We start from the raw sequence: 24,306 nt of genomic DNA on the forward strand, positions 1-24,306 counted from the left end.
CATGCATGACTAATAAAGTCTATGCAGATTTATTTCTACACACTAGCAACCTCTTGCTCTCTGACTCAGTAAGTGATAAACTGGGCACATTAGAAATGAATGGGTGATAATTAAACAAGAACAATGAAGACGGTTTCTGTAAGTAAATCAAGCTGAGCATGCTGGCATTGACATTAAGGGGGGTCATGAAGTCTGGACAAAGACTGGCCCAGATGGCGAAAAACACAAAAATACTGAGAGAGAGGGAACAGGGTCCATCTCCCAACTGGGGGTCTGAATCCTGTCATGGAAACAGCTGTAACCAACAGAGTGTTACAGTGGCACAGACAACACAAGTGTGGAGTGCAAATGGCTCATGAGCACATCAGAAAAAAAGCCATCATGATAAAGTAGCCATTTTCCCTGCTAGCAGTCTCTTCCAATGACTATTCTGCTGTGCTATTTAAGCAAGGGTGAGGGAAGCTGGGTCTGCCACAGCTTTTTTTCAACCTAGTCTCCAGACTATGCTCCAGAAGCATCAATCCACTTACGTACTCATTCACTCATGTAGAGGGGGGAGAAAAGGAAGGGCATTAGTGGAAGAAGGATGGCTCTGCTCTGATACCTGTGGCACCTCACCTAGAACATACACATAGCAGAGAGACCAGCTTCAGTCTTCCTCATTCAATTCAAAATTTTCTATACTTTACTCTAAAGTATTGGTCATAAGACTTGTTCTGCTAATTTTTATATTCTTCCTTTCAAGTCAAGAAAAAAACACAACTAGATTTTGGCTAGTAAATCCCACTCACTATGATTACAGAAATGAAGTTATCAAAAGCTCTTCCTGTGACAGTGCTAAATTAATGAACAAAAGAGCAAAGTCGCCATGGCTCCCTTTCCCTCTAATCCTTTCCTCCTCCAAATGTGATTCACAAAGACAGTGGAAGCACCTAGGCTATGCATCACATGGAAGGATATTTTGGAAGAAAAATATAGCTTATCACAGAAAAAGAACAACAGCCCTGTATATTACCTCTCCCTCAGACAACAAACAAGCGCTACTTAACCAATGGCATTGGAAGCTTAGAGGATTCCTTTGCCTTTCAAGATGCTCTTTGGAAAGCATAAAGACTAGAAGCATATGAAGATACATATGCAAGAAAACAGACAACCATGGGCTACCTTTTCTTTTTGCCAATCAAATAGAAAACTTTTTTTAAACCAGGTGGACATTACAACCCAGAGTTTAAAAATAAATGAATAAATAACCCCACCCTAAAAAGCCAATCAATAGTCAGCAGACAGACTTAACAACGGTTTCAACAACCACAAAAAATGTCTATTTGAAAAAGTGCTTTATACTGTGCTTGCACTAGTCACTGCTGCAGGTTATTGATCTTTTACAGACAGACAGCCTCCATTAATACACACTTGCGTTAGCCTGGCAATTTCTCCTGGAAAGCTTGACCCTCAATGTTACTCATCTGCACGAGGCAGTGAGTAACAAGCAGTGTTTTCTATGATCTAGTTTGACATACATAGACCATTCTCATTAGCTAGATCTCTCAAACCTTTTTCTTATTCATTCCCTCTGTGCATGAAAGAAAACATCATTGTCTGACCAGACAGATAAGAACATTAATAAGTTAAAGAATCTGTAAAGCTGTTCATAGGACAATAGTTGAAATACATGACACATCTCGGGTAACTGGACTCTTTAAACTACCACGTTTTCATCTCGTACTATGGTGAAGAACAGTGACAGGACTGAGTTCCCCTCAGATGCAGGATGCTTTGTTAACATAGTGGGTTAACTTCTAATTCTGATACTTCATCTGCTTGAAGTTACACATTTGTACAGTCTAAGCAACATTTTGGAATGCCAAGGTTAATATCCCTGAGTATCAATTGCAGTATATTAATGCTGATTTCCTAAATCTCAGAGCAACAAACAAATTCTAAAAATAGGTTGAAAACTCAGATTTATTGAATGTGATGCTGGACTGATTAAAACATCTGTAAAGACTGAAGAATGAGGAACCACTTCAAAAAATAACAATTCTTAAATGGCAAGGAGAATGGAATGAGCATATCCCAAATAGTACCATTGCTTATACTTCCACCTTTCTTTACAGATGTTAGTACTGGCTAGTATGTATGGCAGACCTTTACATTCACTTTTATAAAACAGACCATCTCAAATAAATTTGAGGGGCAAGAGGTGTCAATGATGTTTTGCCATTGTTTTTGGTTTTTAGCATTGGTACAAGAAATGATACAACTCAAAATGAAGTGTATTAAAATTGAAGTTATGCCCACATAGCTTCCATTAATTTCTTATTCTGAGGCATCTTGATTTACGCAGTGTAAAGAACATCTAAAACAGAGCTACACAACAACAGCTAAAAATTAAGGTTGTATCTCCATTTCCACTAGGAATTAAAATCTTTGTCTTGTTAAACACTAGTGAATGTAAAAACATGTCTATAGATACACAGCATGCATCTCTGCCACCTGTACTTCTCTCCTTCACCTTTCAGAAACAGCAGTTCCAAGCCAGTTGTATCTGAATTGGGAAGCTTAATGACCCAGTCCTAGGACGAAATTTAAAAGTAAAAACATACTGGCACACCAAACTTTCTTGAGTATTGGCAAAACTGAATGACTTTGCACAGTTTACACTAGCAAGTAACAAATTACACGTACCAATAGTTAATTGGCAATGATCTAAAGGCATCATCAAAGATAATTTAACAGAACACCAGACATGCCATTTACCTGTCTCAGAGTGACTGAAATATTTTGCATCAAATAGATGGAAATGTAAGTTTTCCAGTGTAGATGCTTGAGACAATTAACAGAAACTGAAACACAAAATATATTCAGCTAGTCCTCCTTTTGCTACTATTTCCATTGTGTAAATCTAGACCTGTTCTATTGACTTCAGTAGTCCGTATTTACATCAGTGGGAGACCACAATTTGCTCATAAAATAGAAATAGCCATCTCCAAAATTAATAGAATTAGAATCCTGTGGTTAAAAAAAAAGTTCTACCAAAGAGCCTGATGCATTTCTAAATAAAATCAAGCCTTCAGGTTACAGAGAAGTTATCTCCCCCCAACATTACTTGCACTAAAATCCAGTCTAAAGATTTAATTAAATTAACATATAAGTGCCTTTCCATTAGATTATTGTATAATAGCAAACATATCTAACAGGAAGAGGAAGGAGCCCCTCCCCCTCTCCACAACCCACAAAGCTTCATAGGCAACCAGGAGTAGAACTATGTCTTCAGTATCCTGGTACAAGACAAAGACTAAAAAAACCACAAAAGATGTTATACGCACTTTTTGAAGATCTTGGCTGAAGTCTCACTGTGTTCCAGGAGGAGTCCATACGACTTACCTTTCCAGATCATTCTGAAACCCTTATCCTTCTGTGAGCATTTCTAAATTGTCAACCAGGCCTGACACTGGGAGGCTGGCTACTACATTGCCTACATCACTCCCACTCATATCAAACTCCCATCTCTGCTCTGCATGGTTTCCAGCTGCCAGCTCTAAAAAGCAGCAAGGAATCCCCAATTATAGACACAGGAATCTGGCTTGTGGACACTTCAGAGCTTGCTCTAAGTCATTAGCAACAGCATAACAAGGGCACCGCAACATTATGGAGCCGTGAATCCCAGAACATTAGAAACAAAACCAACAGCATCAATAATATCTTCAGAGATTTCCAGGACATGTACTTAAATGCAGCCCAACAGGCTTCAAAGTAGCATTTGTTTTACACAACGTGTTTATAATGTATTATGTGTAACAAGTCTAAACTGAATGACTGAGCAAGTAGTGCGAGAATGGGAAACTGGGTGTCCAATTGACAAAACCAAACCAAAACTAAAATGCAGAAAAATCAGAGCCAAATCTTGTGGCTCCAATATGAAATGTTTCTTCTGGACCCAAAACAATCATTTTGGATTCCAAAACAACCCAAAACCAGATGAGGCATTACAGCCTATATATCTGTGTCCGTAGTACCCTTCTTATAGTCTGTCAAAGTATAAATGCTGATAGGCCTTTCCAATACCTGTTTGGGCAAACTATGCTGAGAGAAAGGGGAGATCAATGCAGGTAACATCACATTTTATGAATTACATGGAAAAACAAGCTTTTGGCCTTCACAGAAACAGAGTGTCACCATACATTAAAAAGTTTGCCATATGTGCCATCAATTCAGCCACATCTCAAACTTCCAGGGGAAGAGTTGCAGATACGACAGTGTTGTGGCACCAGTTTTGCATGTTCTCACTGGTACCACTAATAAAGTCTACTGCAAATACTCTTAATGAAAAGCAGCAGCTTATGAGATGCAGGTGGTCAGAATGGACTGTAAGAGTTCTTTCTGGTCTTAAAACTTACACACACAATGAACCAAATTATTGAAGCCTATTGTTATGCTTACTGCGGCGCCCATAACATGCTCCTTTGTTCCCAGCCTCGGAGTGGGAAGGGAGATGGGGACTAACTGTCGCCTTAAATAACAGAAGTGGGGAGAGAGTAGAGTTGATCTGCGCCCTCCAGGCCAGATCAATGGCCATATCAGGATAAGCAAACAGAATATCTGAAAGCTGATTATCTACCCCCTAAAGGAAGACTTCAGGGTTTTGTTCAATTATTTTATCAGAGCTCTTAGTAACTAGCCAAGAAAAAAAACATCCCATGTTTTGAGATGAAGCAAATCAATATGCCAAGAAGCACAACACTATTGCTGTATATTTAATTGATCACCTGGTTTTAACTGAACACTGGCAAACAGTACCCAATTTTTCATCTTCGCATACAACTAGTAATTCAGTACAAGACAATCTAGAACACTGCTCATCTGTTTTACATGGATTCCATGTCTTTGCCACCAAGGTTTGAATGAAAACCTCAAAGCATATTTCAGTACACAAATCCTTGCCATTTTATAACAGTGTAAATATTACACACAACACATACAAGTAATTTCCTGTTTCTCTAAACCAGAAATTCAATAAACATCAATTACCATCATTAGTCTGGTTGAGCTAGCTTTTAAGAAGAAGAAAAAAAAAAAAAAAAACAAAACCACATACCAAATTGCTTATTTTCATTTTAACAAAGAAAAAAAAAATCTGCTGTATGCTTCAAAGAAACTTTCCAGGAAATAAAGTTTGGCTTTGACACTGGAAAAGCTGTATTTCAATTGTAAGTGAAGGTAATCATGTGTTCTTTGTGCTGCCATCTATCAGAGCTCATAGCTCACCAATCCAATGGGAAAGCCTACTTACGGTCATTACACTGGCTCCCAGAATACGAAGTCATGGAACAATCACAGGTGAAGCCTTCCCATTGCTGATTACAGATGCCCTGATTTGCACAGGAATCTTCCTGGCAGGTAGTGCTCGGTCCTGGAAAAGAAATGACAAGAAAAGGCAAAACAAAGCTGAGACTATAACTTTAATAAGGCACACAAAAGCTCCAATTCATCCTTACCATTACTATCAGCATCCTCATGCAGAAGAAAAAAAGGCACTATGCAAATACTTTTCAGTTCTTGGACATGCAACAAACTTAGGTGAAAAGAGCACAAAGACAAGTGTACACTCCACGACAAAAGAGCAAACTGTAACACAGAGCAAGGAGGAAGAGTGAACAGCAACATATTCCCTCTTAGGCAGGCCCAACTCACAGCTCAATGCTTGCTCAAAGAAATTTACTGTAAAATATGGTGTGATGCAAGGATAACACACACTGCCAGGTTGTCACGCTTCACTGGAAGTTTGATCCCCTCGTAGAAAATGCAGGCTAGGAACTGGGCCCATGAACAATGCCTCATCCTACACAAAGAACCCCGATATGTGGATTCAAACTGAAGCTGTAAAGCCTCAGTTGGCTACAACTTTGCTTGGTTTGGAGGGGGAAGAAAAAACCCAACAAACCACCCACAATAAAGACCCTGATCAGTCCCATTACATAAATTCCTCTGGATACTTATCAGTGAAGTCCTCAGAAGGGCACTACATTAGTCCACAACACTTCTCTATTCTGGACTGGCTTCCAAAGCCTTTGGGTGAGTGAAACAGAGAAGAAAGCAGCCACTACTAACAGAACACACTTTCACTGCTCTGTGATCTGGAGCTAACAGTTGCTATCCTACTCAGATAAACCTTGCAAAGACACAACCCAAGCAACAGACAAAAAAGTTATATTCACATCAGAGGGACTCTGAATGACAGCTCATATGTCATCCACAGAGGCAGCTGGATTCTGAATCACCTGAGAGCAGAAGTGAAGCTGGAAGCCATAGACTATAAGAACGCGAGTTCAGAAGTTACTGTCTGGGAAGTATTTTATCTTCAGCATTCTAGACAAAGGTATGCTGCTCCTATTGTGCAGTACCTCAAATAAAACACACAACTATAGTTGGCGTAGCTACTATTCTGTATCCTGCACTTGTTGGAAAAGAAGAAAAAAAAAGAAATACAGTAGAAGATCAACATGCTAGGCTGCCTGAGGTGAGTTTATTAATCACTTGCAGCTTAACCCAAAGGATAATAGCATAAAGATCAAGCAACAACTGTTCTACCCATCCCAGCACCTTCTGTCAGAGTCTTTCTCAGTAACAGCAATTCCATGAGGCTCATTCTACTCTTCATCACATCAGCACTGCCATATGTACTTTATAGATGAGATAAGAGACACCCAAAATGAAACCCCTCAACCTCAGTCTGAGACCACTCACACTGATTTCACTGAATCCCATAGTCACACAGCATCTTACATATTCAGATTGTCCATCCAGGCAGTTCCACATTTATAAGCCTTTGTAGAACCCACATCTAACTGGAAGCCTCACATTATGGAATCACAGAATAGTTTGGGTTGGAAAGGACCTTCAAAGGTCATCTAGTCCAACCCCCCCTGCAAGAAGCAGGGACATCTGCAACTAGATCAGGTTGCTCAGAGCCCCGTCCAACCTGGCTTTGAACGTTTCCAGGGACGGGGCATCCACCACCTCTCTGGGCAACCTGTTCCAGTGTTCCACCACCCTCATAATAAAAAATGTCTTCCTTATATCTAGACTAAATCGACCCTCTTTTAGTTTAAAACCATTACCCCTTGTCCTGTTGCTACAGGCACTACTAAAATATTTGTCGTCATCTTTCTTGTAAGCCCCCTTTAAGTATTAAAAGGTTGCAATATGGTCTTCTCAGAAACTTCTCTTTGCCAGGCTGAACAATTCCAGATCGCATAGCCTTTCCTCACAGCAGAGCTGTTCCAGCCCTCTGATCTTCTTTCTGGAACTCCTCTGGACCTGCTGCAACAGGTCTATGTCTTTACTCTGCTGAAGCTCCAGAGCTGGACACAGTACTCCAGGTGGGGTCTCACCAGAGTGGAGATGCAGAATCACCTCCCTCAGCCTGCTGGCCATGCTTCTTTTGATGTAGCCCAGGATGCGACTGGTTTTCTGAGGTGCAAGTGCACATTGACGGCTCACATCCAGCTTTTCATCCACCAGTACTCCCAGATTTTTATCAGCAGGGCTTCTCTCAATCCCTTCATCCTCCAGCCTGTATTGATACTGGAGGTTACCCTTACCCAGCTGCAGGACCTTGCACATGACCTTGTTGAATCTCATGTGTAGTAGTTCAGCCCCGATTGGGACCAGACTACGCAGTCTCTCTCTCACTCCCCCCACCCTCCGAGAGAATAGAGGGAGATAATATAAGGAAAAACAGCTCGAGGTTTGAGGTAAGGACAGGGAGAAATCCTTAAAGTTACCGTCACGGGCAAAACAGACTCGACTTGGGGGAAACAATTCATTTATTACTACAAACAGCAGGATAATAAGACAGAGAACAAGATTACCTCCCTCCACCCCTGCCTCTTCCCAAGCTTAACATTATCTCTACTACCTTCCCCCCCTGAGCGGCACAGGGGGGAAGAGGGAATGGGGGTTGCGATCAGTTCATCACACGTTGTTTCACACCCCTGCTTCATGGTCAGGGGAAGAACTCCTCACATTCCTCCCCTGCTCCATTGTGGGGTCCCACCCATACGCCACAGTCCTTCCTGAAACTGCTCCGGCATGGGTCATCTCTTCCATGGAGTTCAGTCCCTCCAAAACGGCTGTCCCAGCGGGCCCTCCACGGGCCACAGCTGCCTTCAGGCATCCACCTCCCCCGGTACGGGATCCTTCACGGGCTCCAAGTGGATCTCTGCTCCTCCATGGGCTGCAGGGGGACAACCTGCTCCACCATGGTCATCACCACAGGCTGCAGGTGAATCTTGGCCAGGAGCTGCATTACTCCTCCCCCTCCTTCTGAACTGACCTTGGCATCTGCAGCTGTTCCTCACAACAGGCTGGCAGATGTCTCTCAGGATCTTTTTACATCTTATTCACTTCTCATCTCCTCTCCACTTCTTACAGCCGGGCTGGGCCGAGTTGGGCCCAGTCGGCCACCTGGCGAGAGGCCAGACGGTGAGGCCTGCAAGGCCCATGAGGCCCCCTCTGCGCCTCTGCCCCCGCTCAGCTTCTTCACATCTTCTCCTCTCTCTTTTTTTCTGTTTTCCCATTCTTAAATACGTTATCGCAGAGGCGTTATCACGGAACATTCTGCTACCAATTGGCTCGGCATTGGCCAGCAGCAGGTCCGCCCTAGGCCCGGCCGAGTCCACTGAACAAAGGGGAACAACTTCTAGCAGTTTCCTACAGAAGCTACCACCTTAGGCCCCCCTCACTAAACAAAACCACGACATCATGAAATTCACATAGGCCCAGTTCTCAAGTCATGCCATTGGATCAACAGTTCAAAGACTGGGCCCTGGAACAGACTTTTATTGCTTTAGTGCAGAGTTCCTGCTCTTCCCACCAGATCATCTTTCCCCACTGCAAGAACAAAATGGGTGAATTTCAGTAGCTTTTTAGCTGTGTTTCTTTACATCTCTCCTGCAATGAGAAGGGACATGTGACTATCAGTAGGCAGAAAGTTTAACTGAACATAAACAAAAACCTGTGTTTCTTCTACAATCTGTTATACTGTTAAAAAAAAACCCAAAAATAAAATCCAAAAACCTTTAGATAGAAGCTTAAGTGTGGATAACAAAAGCAGAGAACAAAATCCCTGAAAGAAAATTCTCATATTGAAATGAGGTGGCAGCAGGAGCCACAGCAAGAAAACAGCGTGTTACCATACTAAAAGTAAGTTGAGCAGCATTTTTTCAACACTTCTCTCCTCTCCTCCACCTCTTCTTCCCACCCACCTGACTCTCATTTGCATCTGTATGAATCCCAGTGGTCTCGCTGGCGTAGTCTGAAGTTAACAGATCACTTCTAGGATTACACTAGTGCTGACAGACTATACATGTGGGCTGGCAGGCACATGTATGTACACACTTCTCTCCTATCTTTACACTTATAAAAAAGACATGGATTAACTATATAGATACACCTGCATCAGGCTGGTGTCTGGCACTTGCTTCAGACTTACTCTGGCCCAGCAAAACAAGGGAGGACATTTAACAATCGGAATAGAATATTAGTTGTCATTTCGCCTAAAATGTCTGAGTTATCTGAGGATAAGGAATAAGGAACTGGTACCTCTCCTGTACCTTACTATCCCATTATATCTAAAGTCTAATCCTAAATATGAATGCCAATACTCCTAGACATATAAACATGCATGTTATATATATTTAAAAAATAAAACCAGAAAGCAATTGTGACTCTATGCAAACTTGCTACAGCATTAACTGTAAACACCACTACACAGAAGCAAAGCAGAACAGCATCTTCAATGACAATGTTTCTCCCCTCTTCCTACAGTCTTCTGAGAATGCTTAATATTAATCAGTAACTGGATTTGACAATGGGCATCATCTAATGGGGATATCCTTCGTCTAGGTGCCACAAGAGAAAGGACCAGAACTCCACTCAATAATTGAGATTGGATGAGATCTAGTACCTGTGGCTTGAGGTGAGTGCAGTGAGAGAGTCCAGAGAGCCAAAGGACTTGAATTCATGACCAGTATTGTGGTTTCTGAATTATATTTAACAGAAACCAACTGTGAAGATGGAAACAGTACTTTCAAAGCAGCCAGAGAAAAAATAGAAAAAGAAAAAAAAACAAACAACAGAATGATGAGGAATTTTGAAAGCCTGACAACACAACAAGGAAGCTTGAAACCTGATCTGCTGTCTTTAGAGTCAGTTGTGACGGCACAGCATAGATCCTGGGTACTATGTTTTGCCTCATGCCTTAGGACCATGGGCCATTTGCATGGTAAAAGGAACTTTGTCTCTGAGAGTTCATCTACTCCTGCTGATAACAGTCCTTGCCTGGTGTCATAATCCTCCATCTATGCCAACAGAATTTTGTTCAGAGCAACTAACAGGGATGTCACAGGGGATTAGCATTTTGGATTAGGGAGCAAAGGAACAGAAGCACAGAAAGGCTTATAAAGCATAAAGACTGTGTTACCACGCACATGCCCTTTAGTGCTAACAAACAACGAAAGAGAAGATGACAAACATACAGCAGTAGAAATGGTTCTAAACTACCAATGCGATCAGGGTTCAGGTCTATTTTTTATCTCATTCCTTTGGCAACGCTTACAGCCATCCACAAGTATTTAAAAGCAAAGTTTCAGAACTAATCTTTACATAAAAAGCTGAGACACATCTGACAAATAAGGAGATGACTGGTTACAGCCAATATGGCTTCACTGAGTGCAAATTGTGCCTGACCAATTTGGTGTCCTTCTACAACAGACTTACAGCATTGGTGGATAAAAGAAGAGCAGCTGACATCATCTACCTGGACTTGTGCAAAGTATCTGACACTGTCCCACACGATATCCTTATGTCTAAACTGGAGAGACATGGATTTGACAGATCGACAACTCGGTGTATAAGGAATTGGTTGGATGTCACACTCAAAGAGCTGTGGTCAACAGTTCAACATCTAAGTGGAGACCAGTGGCATTCCTCAGGGCTAGGTATTGGGACCGGTACTGTTCAACATCTTTGTCGGCGACACGGACAGTTGGATTGAGTGCACCCTCAGCAAGGTCACCAACAATACCAAGCTGTGTGGTGCCATTTGACACGCTGGAGGGAAGAGATGCCATCCAGATGGACCGTGACAAGCTTGAGAGGTGGGCCCATGCAAACCTCATCAAGTTCACCAAGGCCAAGTGCACAGTCCTGCACATAGGCTGGGGCAATCCCAAACACATATACAGGTTGGGCGAGAGCAGCCCTGAGGAGAAGGACTTGGGGGTGCTGGTAGATGAGAAACTCGACATGAGCCAGCAATGTGTGCTTGCAGCCCAGAAAGCCAACCACATCCTGGGCAGCATCAAAAGAAGTATTGACCAGTAGGTTGAGGGAGGTGATTGTCTTCCTCTATTCTGCTCTTGTGAGACCCCACCTGAGTACTGCATCCAGTTCTGGACCCCCTGACATAAGCAGCACATGGGCCTGGTGGAGCGAGTTTAGAGGAGAGTCACGAAGATGATAAAGAGGGCTGGAGCACCTCTCCTATGAAGACAGTCTAATATAGCTGGGGTTGTTCAGCCTGGAGAAGAGAAGGCTCCTGGGAGATCTTCTAGCAGCCTTCCAGTACCTGAAGGGGATCTACAAGAAAGCTGCAAAGGGACTTTTGACAAGGGCATGTAGTGATAGGACAAGGAGTAATGGCTTTAAACTGAAAGAGGGTAGATTTAGATTGGATAGAAGGAAGAAATTATTCACTGTGAGGGAGGCGAGGCACTGGAACAGGTTGCCCAGAGCAGTTGTGGATGCCCCACCCCTGGAAGTGTTCAAAGCCAGGCTGGATGGGGCTTTGAGCAACCTGGTCTAGTGGAAACTACCCCTGTCTGTGGGGGGGTTTGGAACAAGATGATCTTTAAGATCCCTTCCAATCCAAATAATTCTAAAAAAAAATCAACATTTCTACGAAATTCTATGAAATCACACTGTACTTGTAATTCATAAAACATGCATGCTGACTTTAATTTTCTCCTTAAATTTCCAACACCATGTCAACACTTGCTATTTCCATTGAGTGCATCTTAGCTCAAAGGCCTTGTTTTTATTGTCTCTTTGCAGCTGGTCTTAGCGCATTGTCTTCTTCATGTTATGTGTACAGTGGAAAGTGGAGCCAGTGGGCAGTAGATATGAATAAAGGTGGAGAAGTTCTCAGTGCAAAAAAGCATCTCTGCTAGCAGAAGCATGACTTGCTCTGTCTTCTCCTGGCCAGACTAAGCCTACTAAGAGAGGCAGCTTGTTAGTAACATCAGTTGGCCAAGCAGAACTCTTCAGCTATGTCCATTTGATCTTTATTTCTGCATCTCTAATTTTTACTAGAACAAGTAGTTCTAGTAAAGTCCTGAGGACTTGCAGGATCTAAGATCTTGCTGGGTCTTCCTCCCTGGGGAAGAGTTCAGTATTACACTTCTTTTCCAAGTTAGCTAGATAGATATATGGTTTATTAGTTTTACCACTAAGTGTTTGAAGAAATCACCTTAGAAGAGTACAGCAGCCAGATCTCTCATCCATATTCTCCTTGGAAAAAAGCACTTTCTCTCCCTAACTATTTCCTGCAGTTTCAGCTGTATGGCAGGCTTCTCTTTGCCCTGAAACTAAAAAAAAAAAAATTGAATTCTACTGCTGCACATTGCTAAAACTGCCATGTTTCATCCCACAGGTGGGTGCATTTCACTGGCAAAAGAAGTCATTCCTGCTGTGTCATTTGAAAGCTTTTTGCAGCAAAAGGAACTTTAAGAATAAAAGATAGCATTGTGTTTGTCATTCTTCTGAGTTACATGAGGAATTTGGTTTCCTTATACAACAGCTGCAGGATTATAACACAACTGCTGTGTGCTCTGATCATAACTAGCAATAAGCATTAAGCTAAGCAAACCATTCTTGGTCTTGCATATTACATCTTCCTTCACACATTAAAAATTCACTTCTATTAAAAGGAATCAACCATTTGTGTCAACATTATTTTCTCAGCAAGATGAAGTTCTGCACAGGAAAGGTTAAATGGCACCATAGGTCCATTCTCACTCTCCACCTCACTTTTTTCTTTGTACCTTCAAAGAGATTAGGAAGATATAGGCAAGTAACACATGCAGGACACCTTTACTGTCTTTGGAGAATAAGTGCTTCTTTTGTCCAATAATTCCTAAAATGCAAATACCATCAAGCACTGAAATATCTCTACCACTACCAGTCAGATGTTATGACAGGCAATTTATACCTACGATAAACCTACAATCTACTTCTATCAGCACTCCGTTTTATAATATAAACTTGTACCAGGACTGACTCTTAGTGCAGGTTAAGGAGGAGATTAAATTAATCCAGCTAAGTTTTCAAATTTCAGAACAATTTTGAAAAAAAAATTTCTGAGTAAAAGGTGACCAAAATTGAGACTGAATTCCGTGGAACCATCCTTTCACTGGATGGACCCTACATCATATGTTTTAACTGTCCAATACCAGTAGCGGCATATTGACACCTACTTTGCACAAGTATAAGAAACTATAGTCAACGTTCAGTGCATGATTCAGAAAGTTAGACCCTGTATTTTAAGTCACAGGTGGTAGAAAGCAGGACTATCACAGAGAGACTTTACATTAGCAAACTACAACCAAAAAAAATAAAGACATTTTCAAGGACTGCAAGGCCAGCTCTTCGAGCTCTCTCAGTTCCAGATTTTGTTAAGAATTCATCATCCCTTTCATCACCAAAATAACATTAGACATCTGACAGGTTCGATATTTAATGTTACTCATTGTCAGAAAAAACTTAAAAGCCAGCATTCTGCAGTCTTCTGAAAATACAGCCATTTATTCCAGTGCCTGAACTAGAACCTGAACTCTTCATTCACTTGATGTCAGTTACAATGCTGAGTGCTTCTGTTCCAAATATGTGGCTGGTCTAAAAATTTTAGGGACTGGGATTAGTTAGAAGAACAAATACGCAAGTCTCCGTTGGAAAGTACATTAACCTCAAGGTGACAGAAGAAGAGAATCATCAGCAATGGCAATCCACAGAGGACAGGCTTACAAGGCGGTGTGGTTTTTCCCCTCTGTGAAGATAGGCATATGCCTATCTTACTCCTCCTTGTCAACCTGCCACCCTCCATCTCTGCTCAAGACCTTTGAGGTCTTGCATGCTTAAAGTGCTCATTATGTGCTGTTGAGGGGAAAAAAAAGAAGCAAAACCAAAAGAATCCCAACCACGTAACAAAAAGTCAACTGCATAAAAGGGAGTATGCCTGGACCTGAGATGTGACAGGGGATAGGGAGATGGAAATGAAGTAAGGGAAGTAAACAACATTCAGACACAGAAACAAAAAGCAGAAAAGGAAAACTGAAAGAGCTGTATGTAAACAAGAAAAATTTAGTCAATTAAAAAAAAAAACACCCTTCCCCACTGCAAATCACAGCAGTACAGAAGTACCAGGCCTCATGGCCTATTCTGAAATAGCCCAACCTATTTAGAAAAGGTTGGTTTCCTGAAAAGCCAAGAATTCACACTATGCACTCAAAACAGATGTTTCCCCTTAGGCCTCAATGGGATCAGGTGTCTCCATCTGAAAGCCAAATTTTTCTATAGGGTTAAGACCTATGTAAGAATATGAGCTTGAGCTGGAATAATCTTCAGAGCTGTGACAAGTGTTTAGGTTCTGAGGATTCTGGAAAAATCAAAACAACAAACAAATCTGCTTGCACCAGGACTACTTCTTCATGCTGCATCCACTTCACTGGACATCAAAAATCGAGCAGGAACTGCTGGGCTGGTGTTCTGAATTCTGATGGGCACACAAGTGATCAGAGAGAACAGCAGTGGCTGTGGCCAAAGACACACGATACTTGCTGATATCTAACGTTAGTCCCAAGTTCCCTGTCACAGTCTGAATGGATGGCACAGAATACCTTAATCCTAAAGCTAATTATAGCCCAGTGTACTTCCAGAACGCTGTATCTCCTCACATCGGTCCCAGCCCATATATCCTTCCTATTCTTTCAAATCTCATCCTTTACCACTTTCATTTACACAAACTTCAGAAATCCCCTAGAGGCAGCACCTAATACTCTCTAAATCTCAACCTCTGTAAGACAGAGTACTTCAACTTTCTACAGTTGGAAATAGGCCAGACATGCCAGCAAAATGAGGTCACAGTCAGATGCTCCACATGCCTAACACACAATACATCACACTAACTTCTGCCTACCTCTGGGCTGTCAAATCTTTCAGATTCAATGTTTCATATACATTCAATGAAAATTATTTCAGGCTGACAGTATCTTTAGCTGTTCGGTAAAAGGGTGCCTCCTAATATGCTTCTGTCTATTAACAACTGCTACAGTGATAAACTGTCTACCCATTAAAATTTCCTTGGTTCCCCAAATACATTTTTATTCTTTTCTACTGAGCTATGGAATGCCAAATCCTAACTAAAAATACAGATGATATGCTGAAGCAAATATAATTGCTTCCTGCCTACACCTGGAATATGGAACAGGGATATTGAAAATGGCATCTATTGCATTAGATCAGGTCAGCAATTTCACCAGGTCTTCACAGTAAACACTGTGAATAGAAAAGGAGTTTATGAAGCGTGTGGTTAAAGCTGTAAAAACAATATCAGTGACACATAAAATGTTGGAAAGTCTTGTCTCTACCTCAGAAAGTGAGACAGAAACACTCTACATGTTTTCTCCCACAACAAATCCTTAGACCAAGCGTGTAGCTTAGACACCAAATTTCAAGGTAATTAAACGGACACCATCTGTGGCTTCAGGACTGTTAAAAAAAGACATATTATTCAATGCCTCTGACTTCCTCTTCTACCTAGGACCATTCCCTCATTTTCCATTAAAAAGGAGGAACATTTTCTTAAACTTCCACAACGTTCAGGAGCACATTAATTTGTACTCTTTATTGTAGTCTCTTTAGATGAGTTGGGAAGTATACTTTCGCTGTCATGGTTAAAGGGTTAGACTTTCAATACCACGGGAAACGTTTCTCTGGTTATACTAGGATCAAAGTCCTATTAACTCCTAATAAGTAGGTTTCCTCACTTATGTCCTGGAAAAACAAGGTATTTGTGTGTAATTGTAGAATTAATCCTTCCTTCATTATATGTCTCCTAAGAATTAGCCTTCATCAAACACATATTCTGTCAGCACTCTTTACCTCCTCATCTCTCTAATTCAAGGGGCATGTTCTCAATTACTATCAGTCTCTCCTCTTTGAGCCATCTTCCTTGGCTTCTCCCAATTTTTCCCCTCTTTTCTACTGAAACTACTCTCAATCTCTTTAATAGCTTTCACTTGAGTAGCTTTAGTATTTTAACACCATCCGTATAGTTCTCAACCTTTCAGCAGCCTCAGAAATCATTGATCAATACTTTTTTATTTAGCAAGCGATAGTAATAAAAGATGTAAGTAACAATTTCATGTGAGGATCAACATGATGAGAGATTCCTATCTGCTTTGTAAAAATTTAGAGACTATCTAGTAAAAGGTTCTAAAAAAAAAAAAACAACCTCCAAGAGATACAAGACTTAGCATGTACAAAAGGATCAGGCATTACCACTCATACGCTTGATCAATTACGGCTTGTAAAGTGTCATCTCACTACTAAGGGAAGGGAATCTGTAGGTAATAGAAGTTTTTTTTTTTAACTGAAATTTCAGAAAGTTATTTCTGTGGCTTTTTTTTTTTCAAAGTCTAAATTTAAAAACCAGCTTTTACTGAAATTTCAGCAAGTTATTTCTCTGGCTTTTTTTTTTTTCAAAGTCTAAATTTAAAAACCAGCTTTTACCTCCTGGTCTCACTCCTTAGGATCAGTACTGAAGAAACCAAGTCAGCTTTTTGTCCCGTAAAGCTGTAATGGCTTTCTGTGTCTCTATACACAGCAGCTATTTGCTTGAACAATCATTAGGCATTTCAGGAAATCAACCTATGCTCTATTCAGAGATTGATACAGTCAAACCTCCCCAGGTCAACAAAAACACCTCCATCTTTCGCCATGTCCTTCTTCAACCCAGTATCCCCTCCAGAGCAGCTGAGGTCTTTCATTCTGTTCCTGAGAGGTGTGACTGCATCCAGTAAAAGGCACCAAATGTTACATAAAATCATCTTTCAGTTCAAAACAGAAATGGGGAAGAACAACCTTCTCTACCTTGCAGGTCAGCTTTGGTCAACTCAACTTTGTTAGCAAAAAAATAAAAAACAAAAACAAACAAAAAAGCAAAAACAATAAACAACAGGTTAGTATAAAGGCAGATAAACCAAGGCCACATCACTTTAAACAAATAAAAGCAATTGGTCTAACCATCACAGCCCACATGCATAGTCAATACATGCAAGAAACACAACGTGAGCAACAAGGACACAGAGGGACATGGCTATCTTAACCCAGCCAAGCAAAAGGTAACAAAACCACGTACAAGAGAGGAAATGCATTTCATTTACACACACACAAAGTCACAGAATTTACAGGTAGTAGAAACAGGAAAAAAAAATAAAATCACATTCTTAAAACCCATCTCTCAGCATTTACCAATAATTTAAGAGAGATATTTGTCTCATTTGAGAAATACTTAGAATCTATTTAAGAAAAAAAAGAAATTTAAAAAATCTATTTGACTTTCAGCACACCAGGCAACGATATTTTGCTTTTGTTTCTATATCCAGGCTCCGGATCTGAACTTAAACCTGCTGTCTCTCATAAAAGCACAGATTACCCTGGCTTTTTGTCCAAAGTGGATTTACTGCCAGAAAACCATAAGGGACTGATAACTCTGGAAGATGACAACCTGTGTTTATCCCAAGAATTGAACTTGACACTAGATGTAAAGTGACAGTAAAACCTTGCCCCCTCACAAGATGTTGCCTGCTCAAGAAATTCAACACATCCTTAAGAAAACTTCCATCAACAGGCAAAGAGACAGCTTGGGCTTTAGGCCCATATAATCTTCCATCAATCCCATCAGAGCAATCAACAGAAAGGGCAGTAGTACAAGCTCCCTCTTTCACCTAGGTGGGAATGATGTGGTTATCTGTGATCAAATCATAGTTCACATGGCAAAAGAGTAAGAAAGACACAAAGTTTGACTGACTCAAGATTCAAATACACTTTCTGAAAATTGCAGAGCATAAAAAAGCAAAACAAAACAATGCCACTGATGCTCTTCTGTTTAGGCACGAGATTTTTTTTTTTTTTTTGTAAATGGAGTCCAGGCCACAAGGAAGCCACATAGATTTTTCATGTGTTATACTTTGATTCTAAGTTTTCTCTTTCATCATGGAAAAAGTAGAGGACAAAGATGGGAGTACAGGCAGCAGCTCCCAAATCCCTTGCCTCTGAAGCTTAAATATTTCTATTATACAGCACAACGGGAACAACAAAACACCAAATCACTGACCTCATTGTTCAAAAGATGGGTATTTAAGAAATGCATACTCACCTTTATAACCTTCAGTTCTTAAAAAGTTCTAATATCAACAGCTGATATTGAAGAGAGATTACTAGCTCTCCCTTTCTCCCATTGTCTCCTTTTACATTTACAACCCAATAAATTAGAACCGGCATGTACAGATGCCATTTCCTGCGGTTCCTATGAAGTTTAACATTTTGAATCTTTGCAATTGTTTTACAGCCCACGAATAACTCAAGATGGCAATTACCTTCTCTTTCGAGCTAGTTAATTTTTTTCCCCACACATACACTTCTGGAACTGCTTTGCCACAAAGAGTCATAAAATCCCCAGAGTTCTTCACAGAAAATGCAAAAGAAGGGGAAAAGGGAGAGATGGAAAGAAGAGGAGAATGCATTTCTCCATGCATCATCTTCAACATATATTCTAACAAAGTAATTTCTGTGTAACAAACAAGCACTTTTCCTAACTGCCCTTCTCCTCATCTTCTTTGTAGCTGAGCTGGAGCAAAGTTTATATTTGCTCCATAATTCCAGTAGCACTGTGACAATGGAATACAAAAGCATAAAGAACAGGAGAGCTGTCAAACCGTGATGGAGTAAATTAATGCTCCTCTCCTCAACGGACAACCTTTGATTCCACAGAGAAAGTGAAGAACCACCAGATTTGAAGTTTTACTACTGAGCAGGCGAAAGGTGAAATCCTTTCTGACATTACACTGCTGCGAGATGTTAAGCATGAGATTAGATTTTCTTTTTTCCACATACTGCTTAGTATGCAAAATGTGTTTCTGATTATCTAGCCTGTATCTGTCATTCATGCTTTTCACGCACCAGTGAATTCCAAAGGTTAACTATAATATTTCATGGAAAGTAGCACAAGATTATTATTTTACTGCAGGATCTGGAAGAAGATTAAATCAGGACCAAAAACGTCCCAAAACATCTGGAACAGTGTCAGCCAGTTTAGTATTAACTACTCTCCTTTGTGAGAAGCTATTATCAGTGGAACAGGTGAGGAAAGGTGAAGAGGACAAGCAGCCACCACATCTCTAAAGATAGGAAATTGTCTTCTAGAAGAAATACAATGTTCTTTAACCACTGCTGTTAGGTTTGTCTGGCTAGGGGCAGGATGGGGTGAACATTGCTCTTCAGAGTGTGCAGCTGAATTTCAGACAGCTCTAGTGCCTAGGGTAAGCAACATAAGGATGTCCAAATAAAGGAAAGGAAAACACAGGAGAACATATGGCAAATAAATAAAGGGGTGAAAACACACTCCAAATGCAGGAAGTACTCATTAATATTTAGGGCAATGTCTTTAAACTCCACAAAAGGTTGGACATCTGCTTAACTTCTTCCAGGACTAGAGAGGAAAAAAGCAGCGAGTCATTCAGTCTTGACTTTTGTGGATGGAATAAACTGATCCATTCACCTTCTTCTGCTGAAGAGCTCAGCAAAAATAAATGATTTTAGAAGTCTAGAATCAAGGGAAAGCTGATCCGAAGTTTAAATTGGTTTACTTTCCAGGAGGGAAAGAACATCACCTAGAACAACTTCTTCCATCCTCCAACTCTTTCTTCCATACACACCACAGTACAGACATCTTTTCTCTCAAGCTGTGTATGTCTAACATAGAAATGGAAATAGCTTGCATTTAAACTCAGGAGCTGTATAAAAAAAAAAAATTCAACTACAGCCCATAAGCTATTGAGCCATAGACTGGAACCAGTTCACAACAGAAGGCTTCTTTTCCTCAGTTTCTAATGCTTGGCTCATTTCTAGGGGCCTCCACTCACTACTTCAAAGTGAGACAACTGCAAGACAGTTGAATTTTGTACTCTCATGACAAATAGATGAATACCATGCACCTATTTTACGGGTGGGAAGAGCAAGGCCCAAAGGAGGTGGCAGACTCTCCTGCAAGCTTCCAGTGGAAGTCGGTCCCCAACATGAAGTCCTTTCAGAGAATTGAATTTGTCTCTTCAGAATGTTCAGCAGCCTGACCCAATGCTCACATGAGGACCATTTAAGTCTTAACCACTTCCCTACCTTTTGTACTGTTTATCTCTGGCCCTCTCACCAGCTCCATTTTTTTGGGCAATGGTAGGAAGGAAGGGCCCTCTTGTTACATAAAAGATGGTGATAAAAGCTGCAGTTAGTAGGAGAGCCAAAGATACTCTGCTGAAAATTAATAAATACATTGGTATAATGTCATTATCATGAAACTTCATTCTTCTCACAGTTGTGCGTAGCACATAACCCAGAACAAACTTTACACACTAGGCAGCGAGGTTTCTGGCTTGGTATCTTCCAGGGAAACACAAGCTGTCACTACAGATCTGACCAGACCTTCAAAATTCATGAAGAGCTGCCTGTTGTTCCTGAAAAATCAGACACACAGCAACCGCAGAAGAGCAATAAGAATAAACCAGACCACCACATGCAAAAAAAGTGGGGTGCGGAGCTTTAACTCCACGGACTTATTTGATGCTTCAGATATTTGGGTTCTCTTCTTCCAGATAATCACCCACAAAATTATTTGAAAAAAAGAGATGGTCCTACAGGACACATTAAAACAACAACCAAGCCAGTGTGGCAGCTATCATCTGTCCAGCACACTGGTGATTGAGGGGCAGACTTCAAAAGCTGAAATCTTCAAGTTTGTACAGCACACAAGAAAGCTGCGAAATGCAAAAGGAAGTTGACACTTCAGCTAACAAACAAGATACAGAGGTTACTTAGTTGTGCTATCCTAAACAAATCCCACTGTAGGTAATTTAAAGAAATTATAGGAATAAAACTGATAATCAGATATAAAGTAATTCTTGCCTTAGGTCTTGAACAGTTGTCTGGGGTTTTTTTTTAGCAATACTATACACTATTGAATACCAGATATTTTCAGTCTTAAGGATGCCTGCATTTCAGTTAACAACTCCTATACATGCCCTAGGAACGCTTTGGGATTCTCCAGGTCCTAAAGACAAAGCTCCCACATAAATATCATTTATATTGAAAGTGCTTCCTGCTCAAATAAGAGCACTACCTTACCCACCACTGGAACACAGACAACTGTATAATGTGGTAGGTTTGTGCTTTGGTGCACAGTAAGGCTGAATTATGCTTGAGCACATAAGAGGAACAGCATGGTCAAGGAAGTTCAATGGCTTGCTCAAATCAAATAAAAGGAGATGGCAGTAGAACCAAGACAATAAACAGTATTATTTTCCCATTAAAACTTGTGAAGCTTAATTGGTGGTGTAGAATAGTATACTGAAATATGTGAGTACAGATAACAAATGCCAAAAGGACACAACGATGTCACCCACTTGTAGCAGTACTGTCTATCTTAGGTGGCACAGTGCTGACTGCTGATCTACATCTCACATTCTACTACTACCAAGGCTGCCTTCCTCCCCACATCCTTTCATTCTTTCCCGAGATCAAACTGACAGTTTCAGAGAAAACGGCTGCCAGCTTGTAATTTCCTCTGTTTCTGAAAGCAAAGTTGGAACAAGAGACAAACATTACCAAAAGTCTCAATCGCATTACATTTGGAAGGCAAGATTCATATCCAGGGATGGAATGATATTCCTTTAAGCAAGAATGTTCTCATGATGTGTGTGGTCCCACACTGCCTTTCATGATGAAATAACAATATGTCCTGCAAATCAACACACAGCACTACTGTTCACCCAAAAAGCTTGCAATTGTTTATCACAAATACATTTATACTTCATGGGGCAGAAACAACAGCTTGGGACTTCAGCCCTTCAAAACATTAAGACTGCACCCAAGATCACTTCAGTAGACCTGTCAGTCTGACCTCAGTGCCAGAGAAGGTATGGAGCAGATCATCTTGAGTGCTATCATGTGGTAAGTACACAACAGCCAGGTGAACAGGCCCAGTCAGCACAGGTTTATGAAAGGCAAGCCCTGCTTGACCAACTTGATCTCCTTCAACGACAAGGTGATCCACCTAGTGAATGAGGGAAAGAGTGTGGATGTTGTCTACCTGGACTTCAGTAACACCTTTGACACTGTTTCCCATAACATTCTCCTGGAGAAAGCGGCTGCTCGTGACTTGGATGAGTGTACTCTTTGCTGGGTAAAAAACTGGCTGGATGGCTGAGCCCAGAGAGTTATGGTGAATGGAGTTAAATCCATTGGTGGCCGGTCACAAGTGGTGTTCTCCACAGATCAGTATTGGGGCCAGTCTTGTTTAATACCATCATCAATGATCTGGATGAGGGGATTGAGTGCTCCCCCAGTAAGTTTGCAGATGACACCAAACTGGGTGAGCGTCAATCTGCTCAAAGGTAGGAAGGCTCTGTAGAGGGACCTGGACAGGCTGGATCAATGGGCCGAGGTGAACTGTATAAGGTTTAACAAGGCCAAGTGCCAGGTCCTGCACTTGGGTCACAACTTCTCCATGCAACGCTGCAGGCTTGGGGAAGAGTGGCTGGAGAGCTGCACGGTGGAAAAAGATCTGGGGGTGCTGGTTGGCAGCTGGCTGAACATGAGCCAACAGTGTGCCCAGGTGGCCAAGAAGGCCAACAGCATCCTGGCTTGTATAAGGAACAGTGTGGCCAGCAGGAGTAGGGAAGCGCCCACATCCCTGTACTCAGCACAGCTGAGGCCACACCTCGAATACTGTGTTCAGTTTTGGGCCCCTCAGTACAAGAAGGACATTGAGTTGCTGGAGCATGTCCAGAGAAGGGCAACCAAGCTGGTGAGGGGTCTGGAGCACAAGTCTTATGAGGAGCAGCTGAGGGAACTGGGATTGTTTAGTCTGGAGAAGAGGAGGCTCAGGGGAGACCTCACTGCTCTCTGCAACTACCTGAAAGGAGGTTGTAATGAGGTGGGTGTTGGCCTCTTCTCCCAAGTAACTAGTGATAGGATGAGAGGAAATGCCCTCAAGTTGTGTCAGGGAGGTTTAGATTGGACATCATGAAAAATTTCTTCACTGAAAGAGTTGACAAGCACTGGAATCGACTGCACAGGGAAGTGGTGGAGTCACTATCCTTGGAGGTATTTAAAAGACATGTAGACATGGTGCTTAGGGACATGGTTTAGTGGTGGACTTGGCAGTGTTAGGTTTGCAGTTGGACCCGATGATCTTAAAGGACTTTGCCAACTGAAACGATTCTATGACTTAAATAAGGACTAAACATGCTTAGAGTTTTTCTTTCCTTAGTGAAAGAGAAAATAGGTGTGACTTTCAGTGGAAACTGTAAGAGCAGGCATCAGCAGACAACAGGCATGGTGTGAGATGAAGCCTTGGGGATTGCTGTGATTCATTAAAGCAAATGAAACAGTTTTCTGGTGACCTAGTTCTCATTTTTTTTTCCACTAATCCTAAACATGCTGGCAAAGAGAATGGCTTCTTCTTCAGCAGTTCCCTTGGTACTGAGCAAGGACCATTCAGGAAGATAGTATGAGCACTAGTTTCCAAGATCAGGTTGTTCCAAAGGCAGAATGAGAGTCGTCATTGACATTCCTACTCAGTTTTTTAGTTCTGTCTCCAACTTTGAATCTTGTTTGAAGGGCTTTAGAAGAGAAGGGGAAGTCACATTCCTAACATTTCTAAGAGTGAATCAATCTCCACATTTAGGCAGCAGCTGTGCTTGTACCAGATTGGCACACAAAGTAAGTGCCACATTAAATGCCTTGGGAGTGGCACTGACATTATGCAACCTCAGTAACAGGACAGTAAAGCAAAGAACTACAGCAGATATAGGTGAAGGAAATCCCATAGCTCTAATATTGATGAAGTCTTCTGAGAAAGCATCATGATTCTATTCCTGAGCCACACACAGAACAACAGGTTAGTCTAATGAG

The 24,306-nt window shown here is 41.3% G+C and overlaps 1 protein-coding gene across 1 annotated transcript in view; it reads right to left on the reverse strand.

The window, feature by feature from the left end:
* NRXN3 (neurexin 3) overlaps window positions 1-24,306 on the reverse strand; it is a 1,051,320-nt gene that overhangs the window by 551,737 nt on the left and 475,277 nt on the right. The window contains exon 16 of the mRNA XM_086748180.1: window positions 5,294-5,413. Coding sequence (XP_086604306.1) covers window positions 5,294-5,413 — 120 coding nt within the window. The remainder of the gene's footprint in view (window positions 1-5,293; window positions 5,414-24,306) is intronic.

Source organism: Chlamydotis macqueenii, chromosome 5, assembly GCF_036417535.1.
Source record: "Chlamydotis macqueenii isolate bChlMac1 chromosome 5, bChlMac1.mat, whole genome shotgun sequence".
Classification (NCBI taxonomy): Eukaryota; Metazoa; Chordata; class Aves; order Otidiformes; family Otididae; genus Chlamydotis; species Chlamydotis macqueenii.